Here is a 15,478-nt window from a genome sequence, read left to right on the forward strand (position 1 = left end):
TTCTGTTCAATTCAATGTCTGAGGCTAATCACATGGTAAGTCGAGAATTTCGGAGGAGTTTGAGGGAGGATTAGCTGACGAAACAGTGAGTTGGTGTCATGAATATGCACTGTCCTGATTACCCACAGCATATCTTGTCGTGGGCAACCAGAATAATGCATAGTTATGACAGTCACCGATGCTGAAATTATTTGGTGGAAATTTCATTCCCAATTGAAGCGAAATTTTAGGAGACAATCAAATAATGCGTGACATCGATACAATGAAATGCAACGAAAGCAAAAATCAATGGAAATGAAAATTTTACATTTAGCATTGTTTCTCATATTCATATTGTCGAATTGATAGCTTATGAATGCGCTTTTGAACTGTCAACGAAGCGTGTCTGTCACACGTAGTTAAGTAAATTATGAAAATTTGGGACTGCCACATCGTCCCAACAAAAGAATTGTCATCATTGAGAATAAGTTTATGATATCCATAAATTGAATCTAATTTTTAATTTTTAGTATTAATTTTCCAAAGATAATAAAATCGCACTAATTAGACTGACGGAACTTCAATATTGGAGGTATCGAATTATTGCATTTCGATATAAATCCATGGCAAATTCTTCCTGTTTTGAGAGAGAATTTCAATTTGAACTAAAATGGCATTTGGAAAGAAGCGACAAATTTTTAAAGTTAGAATGTGACACATCGTATGTAATATTTGCATAAAATAGGAATTGATGGATTGTTGATATTGAAGTTTGTTGTTGATAAAATAATTAATTTGCATTCTTTGATCCAATTTTGTACACTAAATGCACAGACGCAATGTCATATAAATGATTTCTAATTTTTGTGATAATCTCAAGCACATTGGGTTATTTCTGAGATTACCCTCGGGCAGTGTTGCACGGGCATCTTCCAGTTTAATCATATTCCAATCAATGCTAAAGATTAAATCAAATATGACAAAATGTTGTGTAATCTTTGAGTATTCATTCAGTAATTATTATGATGTAATTGCAGTTGAATAATTTAAATTAGTTATAATTTAAATGTTTGAAACACATAGAAGCATGGATTTTTAAGAGCTAAGTTTAATTAAGTACAAAATTTGCTTACAATAATGATAAGAGCCATTTTATCAGTGCTATATTATCATATTTTCATGTTATGCTATATGCGATTGTTAAGGATTAACACAGAATTGATGAAAGTATTTTGTATTAATTACTACACAAATGAATGCAATCAATTATACGAATTAACAAACTGATAATTAAGCATATCATATCAGTTCGGACTGTTATGACATTTACTTGAAGGACAAATTTCAATCTGAAAGCTTTTACAATAACTGTGCGACAGATATGCATGCAATTTCATTCATATATAAGTAATTTCAATGATATGTAAGTATAAGCAGTGTGCTTCACGCGGTGTTACTGGAGACAATTTATATTTTATTTTTATATTTTTTTGCATTTTTTGTGTTATCTTTTCTTGTGTGTAATTTTATATTAATTTTATTTAGAATAATCATTGTTGTCACACGTCCACTTATAGCGTAAATATCTCGTCGTACGCCATCTTGTCTTTGCTGAATTCAATTGACTTGCATGCTTTTTCAATACTGTGAAACGAAGAGTTTTCATAGCGCGCCCCTGGTTAGTTCAGTTAGACTTCATAGCTATTGTTGGATCAGTTTGTTTTATATCTTGTAGCTCATTTTTTCGTTTGTTTTCATTTATACATATTGTTTGGTTAGATCATTACGAATATTGGTAATCAGTTACATTAATCACTACACACCACGTGTGGACACGTACGTATACACGTTACAAAGCATACGATAAAGTAAATCATAATAAATGATTTTGAAATGAATAAATCTAAGTATTTAGGAATCTCTGGTACGTATCCTACGATAATGAGAGGAAATGTAATGTTGACAAGTGGCACTACATTGGAAGATGGTGAAATTGAAGATGATGATGATTTGGACGCTATTCACAGGTTTATTTTTCTTGAAAATATGAAATATTTTAATGTTGGTTGTGTTCAGTAATATTAAACCGTAATGGATAATTGCAGTGATACATTATAGACTAACTACGTTTTATCGTTTGTATCACAGGTAATGGTCGCAAAAATTGTTGAAAATTGAAAGTTTTAATTATTAAGTCGTTGATGTATTTATTAGGTAAAGTTAATGTCATTGATAAAAATCTTTCTGATGATTGTTTATAATGTAGCAGTAATGCAGGTTAGATATATATCAGAGAATCGGAGATGAAAAAAAAAAAGTAATAGTAGCTGCAGTGACATTTTTATTGCAGATCTATTTTCATACAAAAGTGTTGCAGTCTACTTGTAACATTAATACTTACTCGTAGCATGTGACAGCATTGTGTATGGTTTAAATATGGTGATGGTGATAAGCTTAACCTATAATTGCAAGTTTTAAGTAATGTTATTGCCTTACGGTGGTGTCAAGTAATTTAAAATTTTTCGTTATTCACTTTATCGTCTTCATTAATTTGAAACATTATTATTGACCGTTTTGTAATATAGGTTTATTTGTAATTAATGGATATTTAACAGTACTAATTCGGTATTTGATCGAACATTTACTGTTATCGCGGTGTTTTAGTAGTGGCTAATTCAAATTTTATTATTATTCGGTCATTATTTTATTTCGCTGCTGTTTGTGCATGGTTGTAAAATTTGTTTACTTTGATATCTAGAGAGTAGTGCCATAGTGGCAGAAACATTGTAACCTAATATCGGCTAACTATATGTTTTTAAGTTTTTTTGTCGTCAATTTATCCGATAACTTACTTCACAACGGCAAGAGGAAGCATTTACTCTTATTACTTTGGTATAAGCTTGCTAAGTATTTTTGTTTTCGTTTGGAATTTGAGTGCGGAAAGCTTTTCACATCGATTTCACATTCTAAACTGTTGCTATATAGCTTTGATGTTTTAGTAGTCCTTCTTAAGAATTGAATTTAGCAGTTGTAGGAATACATCAATGGAAATAAAGTCAGAAAATATGACGCATGTTTCATCCGTAAGTGTGGACGAGGAACGTGAAGTGGATCGTATTATTCGCGAAGTACAGGTCTTGAAATATCTTCTTCAGGGAGTAGTCTATCTTTAATCTTATTGGATCTAATAGTAATTTGCTTAATTTGCTGAATTTCTCTGCTTAATGTTGCGTCCTCACACAGTTACCATTTCACACCTAGTTTTTGGAGGAGAGAATCTCATTTTTCTCACTACTTTCGTCTCATAGAAACAAATATCATACAAGAATGTATATTACAATGGTTCAACGACTCTTACAGTGACTTTTTAAGATACCAAAACTAATTTTCAGGAAGCAGCAGATAGGTCAGAATTTATGAGCTTACCCTCTGCTGAACATTCAATAGAAAATGTTGATTCGGATGATGAGAATGCTTTACGTTTAGCGGTATTAAATACAAGCAAGGATAAAAGATCTGTACGACAACATTCATCACATGAAAAAGAAGAGGGAGAGATCAGTGAGGATTCTCTCTCCCCTATGTATATTTGATGTAAAGGGAAACTTAACAACTTGAAGTTGTTGTTCTCTTACTTTTGGGCTTTTTTCAACATTTCCTTGACATTCATTAATTTTTTTAAGTGTTGTAAAGCATTGCTTTTCGTATAGGTTCATTTAGATGGCTTAGGATTGTTGCAGAATTACGTAAGGGAATTAACTGTAACATTTGAACTTCATTTTTGAGCTTTGACGTTTATCTGTTTCTTTTTTAGCTGATACTTCTTACACGCCATCAAGAAGTCAACAATTAAACATGCGTTCTTCGTCGCGGCAAACTTGGGTACAACTGAAACGAAGACAAAGTTAGCTTGTTGAATATCTTACTGCTATGAGTTCAAGAGTTTGTATGTCTGAATACAACATTTTTTGTAAAGCTAATATGAAATGTAACATATTAGCTAAATGCGGCGAGGTACGTGAATTAGTTGCGACTAAATGATTAAAGGATTTGAGAATTTGTGAAGAAAATGGGTTTAATTTATTGAATTCTTTCTCATTTCTTTTGCAGATAACAAATTTCAAAGCTACGGTGATACGCAAAATCGCACCAAGAGTCATAAATTCCATCAAACTGTGATACCACTCAAGGTGACGGTACGGAATGATAGCACAAACGGTTACTCATATTGCATCCTAAATAATCAGCAGAAAGCGACTATCTCAACCAAGAATAATGAGGAAATATTGGAAGCACCCATGAAACAATTTTCAAACCCGTAAAATTTTGATAAATGGAACCAAAATATTTATTGTAGTTATTTAGTAGCAGCGGTAAGATGTAGCACGCTGATCAAAACAGTAATTTCCATGTAGAAGATCAGAGCTCAGAATGTTGCTACTGCATAATAATGATCAAACCATGGGCTTATAGTTTTGGTACCTGCAACCCCATGGTTCTTGCAAAACGGCATTCTTTTATATCTGCTGAATGTTGTTCAAAATTTTTCTTAACTCTTATCTGGAGATGTAATCGATTTTGAGAAGTATATCATTTGTTTCTTTATATATTCAATTTAACAGATGAAGGAGACAGTCAATTTTTAGTTAATGCTTTTTAGAAAATTCATTTAGATTTGAGGATCAGCTACATCGACTTCGATTACGAGTGGAAGCAAGTAAATTTTCCAAAAGGATGGAGAATTTGGGGGATAATTATGAACAAGTTGGAATGGATATCGTGGACAGTGATCGAGGTTTTTAATATCGTCCTTTTCTAAATTTATCATTTTTTTTTCATTATTAAAATTTGCTTTTTTCTTTTTTTGAATCAAGGAGCGATGTAATAAAAGATGTTTTATTAGATGTAACGAAGGCTGTTGATAAGACTGCTTTTTTAGGTGTTAGATGTTGATCTGAAACGAATGAATTTGCTTAAGCGATTATTTAACAGTAAAAATGTTTGTGGGACTTTTTTTTTTTGCTACACATCAAGTGATCATGCCTTTATTGCTTTGAAATTCTTTTGAAACATAACATTCACGGTAATTCAGATTCGCGTTCGCGCTCATCACCAGCATCACCGTTAGTTAGTACCATGGCTATTCGTTCTCATGAAATGCAAGCTCGAAGTGGGATATCACCTGACGGTGCTGATAACGAAGAAGATGTCGACCAACTGCGTGCTGAGCTCTTGGAGCAGGTAATGATTTTGTGCAAAATATACTGATTCTTTATAACTTACTGTTTCGTACTCGTCGTTAAAAGTAACTCAATATAGTATGTTTTGCCATAATGACACGACTAAATCTTTATATATGGAGAATTAGTTCTTTCCTTTTCTTCAAAAAAAAAAAAAAAAAAATCGGACAATTTACAGGAGTTGTTTTCATTCATCCAAAGTAGTATACAACCATATCTATTCCTTGTTTTTTACATTTCTTCACAATATTATAGCACTAAAAACATTAACTGCGTTTACAGATAATGCATAAAAAGAATTACAAGAAGTTAACATTATGGAAATCATCACCTGAAGAAGGTGAATTAAGTAGTGCAAATTCGGAAGAACAAAGTGCTCTTGGTAGTAATGAAAAGCCAAGTTCCAGTCGCAGGTATTTTATTTCAAACATTCCTCTATCTGGATTATTTTATAAGAACTTTAAGTTGTAGTTAAAAAACGAACAAACCAAAAAGCGAAAAAAGTAGTACTGAAAAGTGAGCCTCACTGAATTTATGAGTTTTGTTTATAGGACCGAAACGCATTATTCTAAAAGATTTGCAAATGTAGAGCAAAATCGGAAGCCTGAAGTAAATCGGAAGGTTTGTTGGTTTTTGTTTTGAATTAAGTGCTTGCTCGTTAGATATTATTCGTATTTTGGTTTCTAGTAATGCAGAAAAGTTTTCAGCGTTCAAGGAAAGATGATTCTTTATCAAGTGGTAGTGATGATGGACAAGTTCAAGACTACCATATTAAGTTACCACGGAAAAGAAAGGAAAATTTTCGAGAAACTATCCCCAAAAGGTAAGTCAATTTAACAGCTATTTTTAGATCCTTCTCGGAATTATATGTTATTCTGTGTGCTTTGCTTTATATGATTAATTAAATTGATTAAGCTCTGCATTTGATGTAGAACACTACTAGTCTATCTTACTCAGCAAATTTGCTGAACTGTTAAGAGTATTTTGCTTTCAGTTACTGATTTATTGTTTGCTAATTGCTTGCCAATTTAGAATGATTTTAAACCAGGAACTCCTTATTATATGTATATATTTAATATAGATCACGTTGGAAATCAAAAGAATTTGGCAGTATATCCGAAATAGGACTGAGGAGGACTGAAAATTGGCAGCATATGATTGATGTTGAAAAGAAAGTATTAAAGGAAATTGAAAGGAAATTAAGGCACCGTGATGACCAGAAATGCGTCACGAGAAGGAAACGTGATAACTTTTTGGTTAGGAGTTATGGTTTCTTAAATTTCTTATTGTTCATCGTTAATTTCGAATTAATTTGATGAAACCTGAATAGTTTATGTGCGGATAGGCTGAGGCGCATTAATAATTAAAAGATGTTGATTGTTAGTAAGCTTAGGCTTTCGAAGTTTTATCATACTTTAAAATGTGGTGAATATAATTCCATGGTATGACTTATGAAGGACGCTGTATGAATGGCAATAAATTCCGATAATTTTGTTGCATGAAAGATCCTAATTTACAAAGTATCTTTTGCAAAATTCTTTAGGAGAGAGCGAATCGTTGTGCTCGTCGGCTTGGTGTTCTTGAAGCGGAAATAGAAGTACTTCAGTGTGATCAAGAAAAGGCAAAGGGTCGTCTGTCTTATTTGGAACGACAGTTGAATAAAGAACAATTTGAAGAGAACTCTAAGGATTTAGAGAAGAAGACATTTGGGAAAAAAGAAAACAAACGAATGGAACGGTTGATAGACGAAGCGCAATCGATGAAAAATATGAGCAGGGACGTTGGACATATTTATGACCCTACTGAGATGTCGGAAGATGCAAGGGGATCGAGAGTGATAAAAACATGCGTTTTAGAACATTCTGAACCGATGAGTACGACCATTGCGATGGATTGCTCTGATGACCGAGATGATGTTTCGAGGCCTACAAGTAGTAGTAGTGGATCGCATTCTTCTACAGATATATTTGGGTTTACAATTTTTTATTATATTCAAAAAAAAATTTTTTTTAGCATTATTAGTATTTTAGCGTATTCTTTTGACACACAATTAAATGATAAGTCGAAAATACTAGTAATTGCATAGATTTATTCAAGCTATCATTTAATTTAACATTAAAAGTGCAGTTAAATCATTAATTGTACTTCAATTTGCAATATAGGAATTGCAGGTTGATTAGCATGAATCTTAATGAGGACTGCTTTCTAACCATATTAGATATGAATGCATCAGAGAAAATAGGTTTTGATTGTTGATGAAATATGCGACATTAAGATAGTTTTCAGGGATTCTGATATAATCGAGTTATCAGATTCAGCTGATTCAATGAATGGTCTTGTTACAGCAATGCGTGAGTTAGAGCAGGAAGAGTTAGAAGCAAATTATATTACAGAAGCTACAACTGCGAATAGCTCCACTACTTATCAAGGAAGTCCAGTGCGAACGATCAGTCGTACTGTAACACTAAGCGAAAAAGATGTTAATGAACTTAAAAATAATCCGTTAATTATGTTTAACGGGTATCGGTAAGTACATGCAATTTCAAAATAGTGTATTTCGGACTGATTTTTGCACTTTTTTTTGTTACTGGCTTACTAAAATATTTCGTTAATGGTTTTATAATTATTCCTTAATTTTTTAAATGTTTATCTATGGACCATTTTCCGATAATTTCTACATTGAAAATGAGCAGTTTGATGTTATAGAAATATGTTTGTCTTAAAATGCTTCGACTAATTCTAGATTAAAATCTTATGTCTAGGACGGCAAAGAGGCTGATGGTTGCTACCTTGTTTAAAAAGTCGAGGAAAAGGGAATAACGGTGCTTACAGTGCGAGTATATGTCGATTCTCGACAAATTTTGATAGTCTAAACAAAGCCATTACAACAATAATTTTGTTTACTATCAATCGAGCCAATTTCAGCATATGCCCAACATTCCCTTACCGTATGATAGCTCATCGAGCTTTGTCAAACAAGTTGGATCCGTTGAAACCGCTTTGTTACTATGAATTATTAGGAAGATGCGTTGATCCAACATGTCCAATGTTCGTTTGTTTGATTTTGATCACACTGCAAAGGTCAGTGAAGTACCTCTAAAGTAACGCATGATTTTGCAACACTTACAGGCAGCATGAAAAGGATTATTTGTTAACCGATGAGGAATTGATATGTAGTATATTGACTTATTGTCCGAATCTTTGCCCACCTAAAAAAATGTTTTGTGAGTTTATTTTGTGATTTCCGTTTGGTATGTTCTATATTTTTCATTTACATTCATGTTCAGGATGTGTGTAGAGTGATGTGAGTGACGAAATACTGTCTAGATGACTAAAAGATTAGTTTAATTTTGTGTATATATTATATCGAAGAGTGGTTATTCAGAAAAGATACGTTGCACTTAATGTTACATAAAGCTTAGAAAGAGTGAGTGGTTTTAAACTTTAGAACTTTAATTTTGGATCCTTTAAATTTGCTCTGCACTTAACTTTAGGTAATCATTTTGCTACTTCTACCATTTTCAGCCGAATATGCTCGTGAAATATTGAAAGAACATGAAGCAAAACCAGTGGGCGAAGTTATCGAGGATATGTTGAAAAGCCTTCCGGATACCGAACGTCAGATAAGAGTTTGTGAAATGGCTACTAAATGTAGGCTACCAGCGAGATGGTCATCGAAAGGTTATTTTGTTTTCAGAAAACTTTCTTTTGCGATCGTTAGAGTTCTCAGTTATTTAGTACAACGAAGAAATAATTTCTGAACAAGGACTCCTGGAATTATCGTTTGTTCTTTATTACTTAAGGGTAGGAACTGTCAGCTATTGCGTTAAATAAGTTAATCTATTCCATTAGTTGACTTTTTGCTTTTCAGATGCAGTAGACGAATTTTTGCTTTTCAGAAAGCGAAAAATTACTTTTCGAACAAGAAATGTTTTGGTATACTTTTCTGGGACTGGAAAAGTATACTGAAATTAATGGAAATTTTATATAATGGTAACAAAGACAGTGAAATTTCTCATAGTTGTTTATTATGATGCGTCTTCTAATGTGACGTATTCACTTGTTATGCATAACTCTACAGCTGGTGGACTGTTACTTCCTACTGTCGAAAATCCATTCATAAAGAAAAGCAATACTTTCAATTTCAAATTATTCATTATTTCAAATTCTAGCTAAATGACAAATGCCTCATCCAGTGTTAAAATTTTTTTAGACGATGAATCAATAGAATATGAAGTACCTCAGCAATCCCATCAGTTTTCGCTGTAAATGGAAAAATCTGCGTGAGGTGAGTGATTACGATTATGGTTTTCGTACTCTATAGACGGTTAATGCGTACCTTCCGTGCCATTCTTTTCTATTACACATATTAGTTTAAACTTTATCATTCATGCTCATTATCATTTTATTACCGTTTTTGTTTCTGTTGTGCTTATATTCGTTTAATCAAATTGCTGTCCTCTCGTTGCTCTTCTGGAATATTTAATCTTATTTATATACATATTTAAACGCGAAAAACTTGTTTTGCGAAGAGATGAAGCAACGAAGAACAGAAGAAAATGTATTATCAACAACTTCTGCGAGTGATTACTTCATAATAATTCTGTTTGAAATCATCAGTTTACCATTCTAAAAATTTGTAAATTTTTCTTCTTTGCTATAATTCATTTAGCAATTCAAACGGAATAAAAAGTAATTCACTTACATTCTCGTCCTAATTTTTCCTTCGATTCATATTTGGTAATGCACCAGATTGTGTACTTAAGCATATTTGCAACTGAAAAATATAAAATATGATAACAACCCAAAGGTTGTTTTTAATGGTCAGACAACTGGAGGTTATAGCATATTTTTTAATGTTGCTCAAGAAATAAAAGAAAATGAAGATAAATTCTAGTTTGGTTACATTTGATTATGTTTTCCGGTTGCTTAACAAGTAACTGCATATGAGATGGATTTTGCATGCAGTTCAACAAATAAGTCAGAGAAGTGTTTTGTTTATTAAATATTTTAGGTATTAGAGATCGGTAGATGTTTTTTTCTTTTTTACTCTGATATTAAAGTTTGCAGTATATTTATATCATTTGGATTAACTGGTTTCTCAAAACAATTATTTAATTAGTTCAAAAAAATATTTTCCAGTATATTATGTTGTATTTTATGCATTCTACATGGCATACAAATTTATCATCCGGGACGTAACACAGTTTGGGAGAAAACAAATACGGAAGGAAGTGAAAAGTAGAAATGAAAGTTTCGGGAGAAATATGAAGTAACTAATAGTTTAGATTCAAGTAATTCAGATTTTAAAGATAATATATTAAATTTAGCGTTTAAAACGTCATTGTTGGCCATTTCATTAATTTTTATTATCAGTTAGTCCGCAACTTGTCAAAACTAGCAAAATATTAGTGCTGGCTGGTAATTTTCCACAATCATTTTTCACAGTACAAATGATCCGAAATAACTGGAATGGTTTCATTATGGAGTGATTAAATTGCTCGAGTTTTTCGTTCACATTTGTGAATTTTAATATGGCTGAATTGAATATTAAAATTTAGAAGTACTGGTATGGCAATATCTTGGAATTATCTACTGCTGGCTTCGTTAGTTTTGCTAGAAATTGTACCAGGGATCAACTCTGGCAAAATATTAGTTTTGGTGGATAATTTCGGTATTAGGGAAACACATTCTATTTTCTTGAAATCCTTAAGAGGTAAGTAGTGATTAATTAATTTTTTTTTTTTTTTGGAATCAGTTCCATAATTTTTTAACGATAATTTTAGTCACTATTTCATAAATATATTTCTTACTCATAATTCATATTATATGACCTCTTAGATGGCTTCTTCCTTAACAATAATCAGTAAATAATGCATAAGAAATTGAGGGAAATAATGTGTGGAAAAAATGATGATAAATATGGTTTACAGGATGACTTCCGAAAGGTTTTATTAAAAAAAAAAAGAAGAAACTTAACAATGCAGAATTTGTTTCGTATTTCAGAAAGGGGACACCAGTTGATTATAAAAGCAGCAGATGATCAGACATTAACCCTCACAAAGTATGGCGAACATCTCTACGATCATCTTATAATTTTTGCTCCTGGAGTTGACGGTAACATTCTAATTTTGCATCATTTTTTTTTATCTTCATATCCTCTTGAATTTGTATCTTTCAATTTACATCTACTGAGAAAACAAAACTTATATAGATTTATACTTCAAACATGATGAAAAAATGAAACAGCACGATGTATTTACTAACTTATGTCTTTGTTCCTTTATTTAAGGATTGGCTTAAATGAATATTTAAGTTCCGACTTATTTAAAACTTTTTAAATGCAACGGTAAGCATAATAAGTACGGTACAAAATTCTTAAATACAAAAATAATTCAGATATGCTTCTGTTAGATGATAAACAGATTTTTAGCAAATATTTTATCATTTACTGGTATAGTTAAAATGTATGCCTGTTGCCTATCAACAGAGTTTAACAAACGAAAATCATTGTTAGCAAGATTAGTGAGCGGGTATAACAAAGCAAAATATACTTATAAAATCCGAAAGATATGGAACATAACAGGATATCTCTGAGATATATTCTGAATCTAGTTAATACAAAACTGTTTTTTTGTAAAATCTGATTTTCATCTTTATTGTTGTGCTAAAGCTTTATATTACTTTGATGAGACAAATTACTATTTAATCTTTGTGCGTATTTCAAAAAATCATTATTAATACTTTTATTAGGAATTTATTTATGAACATTAAAACCACAAATTTTTGTTTCTTATTTTTGTTATAGAATTTGGAGGATTGATTAATGTCAAAGCTATAACATCTTTTATTGATAATGGTGGCAATGTACTAGTGACAGCAGGAACACGCGTTGGTGATGCTTTGCATGATTTGGCTGCAGAGAATGGTTTCGAATTTGATGAGAATCAAACTTCTGTTATTGATCATTTGAATTACGATACTGTTCTTGTGAGCTTTAGTTTTTAAATTTGATTGCACTAATTTATGATTAGGTTTATTCATATCTCTGTTCGTTTTTATGTCGTGTTTTGATAACTATTTAAAAAGTTCTTTCGAGATCACTTCACTTCTAGTTTTATTCATGCAATTTCTTGTTACCTCATACTTCTGAGACTTCTTGCATTTTATCAGTCATTTTTTTTTGTCACATGCCAATGAAGAAGTGGTTTTTTCTTAAATGATAATTGTAATTCCCAGAAAATTGATAAACAACTGAAATTAAATAATGAGTTTACTAATAGAAAAAGTATAATTTTCAGTAACAGCTGAAACCATGTTTTGGAGTTGTTTATAGATATTTCTTAACTTCATCAAATGAGTTACAGGATGAAGGCGATCATACAACGATTGTAGCTGATCCATCAAACCTTTTGTCTGCTCCAATGATTGTAGGAAAAACACGACAGATTAATCCTATTCTATTCCGAGGAGTTGCTTTAATTGCTGATAAGGCAAATCCGCTTCGTCTGGAAATACTTTCTGCTTCAACAACCGCTTATTCATTCAATCCCCGTGAAAAAATTGAAGAAGTATCTTTTTAAACTTGCATAATTTTAATTAAAATAAGCTGTGAAAACGAAGGTAGTTAACTAGTAGGAAGAGTAATATTCTCTATAAATGTTCTGTTTTGGTAATGAAAATTGTTGCTATCAAAGAAGATTGGATAACAGAGATAAAATCTCTAAAGATATAAAACTTGAGATTTGCGAATTGAAAAAATATCGGAATTCAATTCAAATTTAATTTTAACCGAAATTTTTGTGAAGGATCTATTATGCTGCAAAGGATTTTGGATTCTTCGAACATGGACAGGAGTTATTATTTTTTTTTTTTTCTTCATTTCAGTATCCAGGTGCTGTGGGACGATCGACATTGTTGATTGGTGCTATTCAGGCTCGGAATAATGCACGTGTTCTATTGAGTGGTTCGATTGCCATGTTTAGCGATGCTTTTATGAGTGCTAATGTCAGCAAATATGCATCGGAAACTAAGTATTTTGAATTATTTTTCCATTTTTTCTAGTAGTTTTTTACAAATTTTTAATTATTAGTTGATCAGGATTTGCCTTCTCCTTCAAAAAATACTATTCTAAACCAATAGATTAAAAAAATTAAGCGAACTATGAGATCATCTTTTGAATTCTTTTTTTGGTTAAATCATTGGTGATTACTTCCGAATATATTTTTTATTTATCCATATATGAATATCTTAAAGAAGATTTTATTTCAGGCTTCAAAAAAGTGGTAATCTCGAGTTACTAACGGAATTGAGCAAATGGGTATTTATGGAGAAAGGTGTTCTGAGAGTTAAGAGTGTTTCGCATCATAAGGCATGTCTGTTATCATTATTTTTCCGGGTGGGTGCTGTTGATAAAAATACTGAAGATTCCAGAGTCATGGATATAAACTTCTATGGAACTAGTTTAAAACGAACGAGCTTAAAGTTAATTGCTAAGACTTTCTATAGACGCAAAAAGCCTTGCATAACTTTACTTTCTATTACTTTATTGAATTCAGGTTGGTGAAAAGAGTCCTCCACGAGAGTATACTATTATGGATAATGTTGAGTATACCATTGAAATTGAAGAGCTCAGTAATGGAAAATGGGAACCGTTCAAGGGCGATGATGTTCAACTAGAATTTACCCGTATTGATCCATTTATTCGGACAACTCTCAAAAATTACAGTACGTTTTCAATTTAATTCCAAGAGTTTGTTTTCGAGATTAATCTTCAGTACTTTTGCTGCTAAAAGTTTTGAAAGATTTAAACCATAGAGCTATAATAATATACCAACAAACAATGCGTAGTTTACTTGAAGTCTTTGAAGGATTAATTCCTCTGTCTTTTTTAACTGCGAACAACAAGGCGTCCAGATCAATTTTTCTGGTAAATATCAAAACATGAATTTAGTGAGTTTATATCTTATCCCATATAAACAAATTATTATCCTTGCTATATCAAATGCGTTTTGTCTCTTCATTAGATTAGCAACAGTTTATTATAGATGGCAAATTGAAAGCACAGTTTAAACTTCCTGATGTTTATGGTGTGTTTAAATTCATGGTCGATTATCGTCGTATCGGGTATACACATTTGTTGAATGTGCAACAGGTGAGCAATAACCATCTATTATAAAATAATACACATCTGATAATAAGATATTGTAGCATTAATAAGTTTTATCAACTTTAAATTTAAAACTCCCTTAATATTGTTAGGTTTAGCTATGGGAAGATTTATAAAAAAGGAATGTTCTATATCTTTTGAAATAACATTTGAGATTTTGTTTTGATATTTAAGGACTAACGTGATAATGTGAAAAGATAAATGACAAAATATAGGAATGAAATAATCATTAGATAATTTTTCATTTTCCATAAACAACTAAGCTGTTGTAGATATGTTTGCTAATAAAGATGGAAAAGATAATAAAATTTTGTCTACCGTATTTTTTGACCACATTTTTTAAATTTTTGATTTTTGACATGCAGCATTTTCAATTTCAGGTATCTGTTCGACCATTGCAACATACCCAATATGAGCGTTTTATCTACAGTGCATATCCTTACTATGTTTCAGCATTTTCAATGATGATAGGAGTTGTTCTATTCTCATGCGTCTTTCTCTATCACAAAGAACCATCAAAAGATGTAAAAAAGGACTGATTTTTATTTGTTTCTTAGTTTTTAACATATAAACAAAAGTTCGTTCGTTGATTCGTTAGTTATTTGATATCTATCCTTACACGAATTAATTAAGTTATTATAAAGCTTATAGTCTTCGTAATTCGCACTTTTGGGATAGTTTGTAGTGATCTTTTTAACAAGTTGTTTAATATCCATTTTTACTTGAAATCAAAAAGGTACAGTTATAATTAGAGACACAAGTGGTTTTTTACATCAGCGAAGTCATATTCCGGCATATAATGCTGGATATATAATTGCCTACAGAAAAGACTCATACTGTTAGTTCTAGGTTGAATCATTTAATCATTTCACTAAAAATGTTTCATTTATTAGTACCAATCAGTCTTATTACCATAATATTCACAAGTTACCGATAGTTTCAGTCCATAAATTTGTTTATTTATCTTGTTTTCAAAATTTCGGATATTATAGTTGGCTTTCCTATTTTTTTCTTTATCAGAGGAAGCTCATTAGATTCAAATACAATTACTTATTATGAAGACAAACAGCTAAATAAGCGGGATGTTAGT

General features: G+C 31.4%; 2 protein-coding genes across 2 annotated transcripts; both read left to right on the forward strand.

Annotated features, from left to right (window-relative positions):
• Positions 1-1,920: 1,920 nt before the first annotated feature.
• Bm7845 (Uncharacterized protein) lies at positions 1,921-9,488 on the forward strand (the record flags this gene model as incomplete). The annotated part of the gene is made up of 17 exons (XM_043079211.1): positions 1,921-2,006; positions 3,014-3,113; positions 3,372-3,540; positions 3,794-3,883; positions 4,090-4,297; positions 4,653-4,774; positions 5,072-5,220; positions 5,502-5,632; positions 5,771-5,840; positions 5,927-6,042; positions 6,301-6,475; positions 6,763-7,190; positions 7,506-7,745; positions 8,145-8,267; positions 8,349-8,443; positions 8,745-8,900; positions 9,433-9,488. The coding sequence occupies 17 exons, from the start codon at positions 1,921-1,923 to the stop codon at positions 9,486-9,488; spliced, it is 2,514 nt and encodes an 837-aa protein (XP_042935145.1).
• A 1,302-nt stretch (positions 9,489-10,790) lies between these two features.
• Positions 10,791-14,927, forward strand: Bma-ostb-1 (Dolichyl-diphosphooligosaccharide--protein glycosyltransferase 48 kDasubunit precursor, putative; the record flags this gene model as incomplete). Its single annotated transcript, XM_043079212.1, has 9 exons — positions 10,791-10,935; positions 11,226-11,336; positions 12,028-12,209; positions 12,587-12,790; positions 13,107-13,252; positions 13,491-13,575; positions 13,778-13,946; positions 14,267-14,373; positions 14,769-14,927. 9 exons carry the CDS (start codon positions 10,791-10,793, stop codon positions 14,925-14,927), a joined length of 1,308 nt encoding a protein of 435 aa, XP_042935146.1.
• Between the last annotated feature and the right edge of the window lie 551 nt (positions 14,928-15,478).

The sequence above is a fragment of the Brugia malayi genome (assembly GCF_000002995.4).
Source record: "Brugia malayi strain FR3 genome assembly, contig: Bm_v4_Chr2_contig_001, whole genome shotgun sequence".
In the NCBI taxonomy this organism is placed as follows: domain Eukaryota; kingdom Metazoa; phylum Nematoda; class Chromadorea; order Rhabditida; family Onchocercidae; genus Brugia; species Brugia malayi.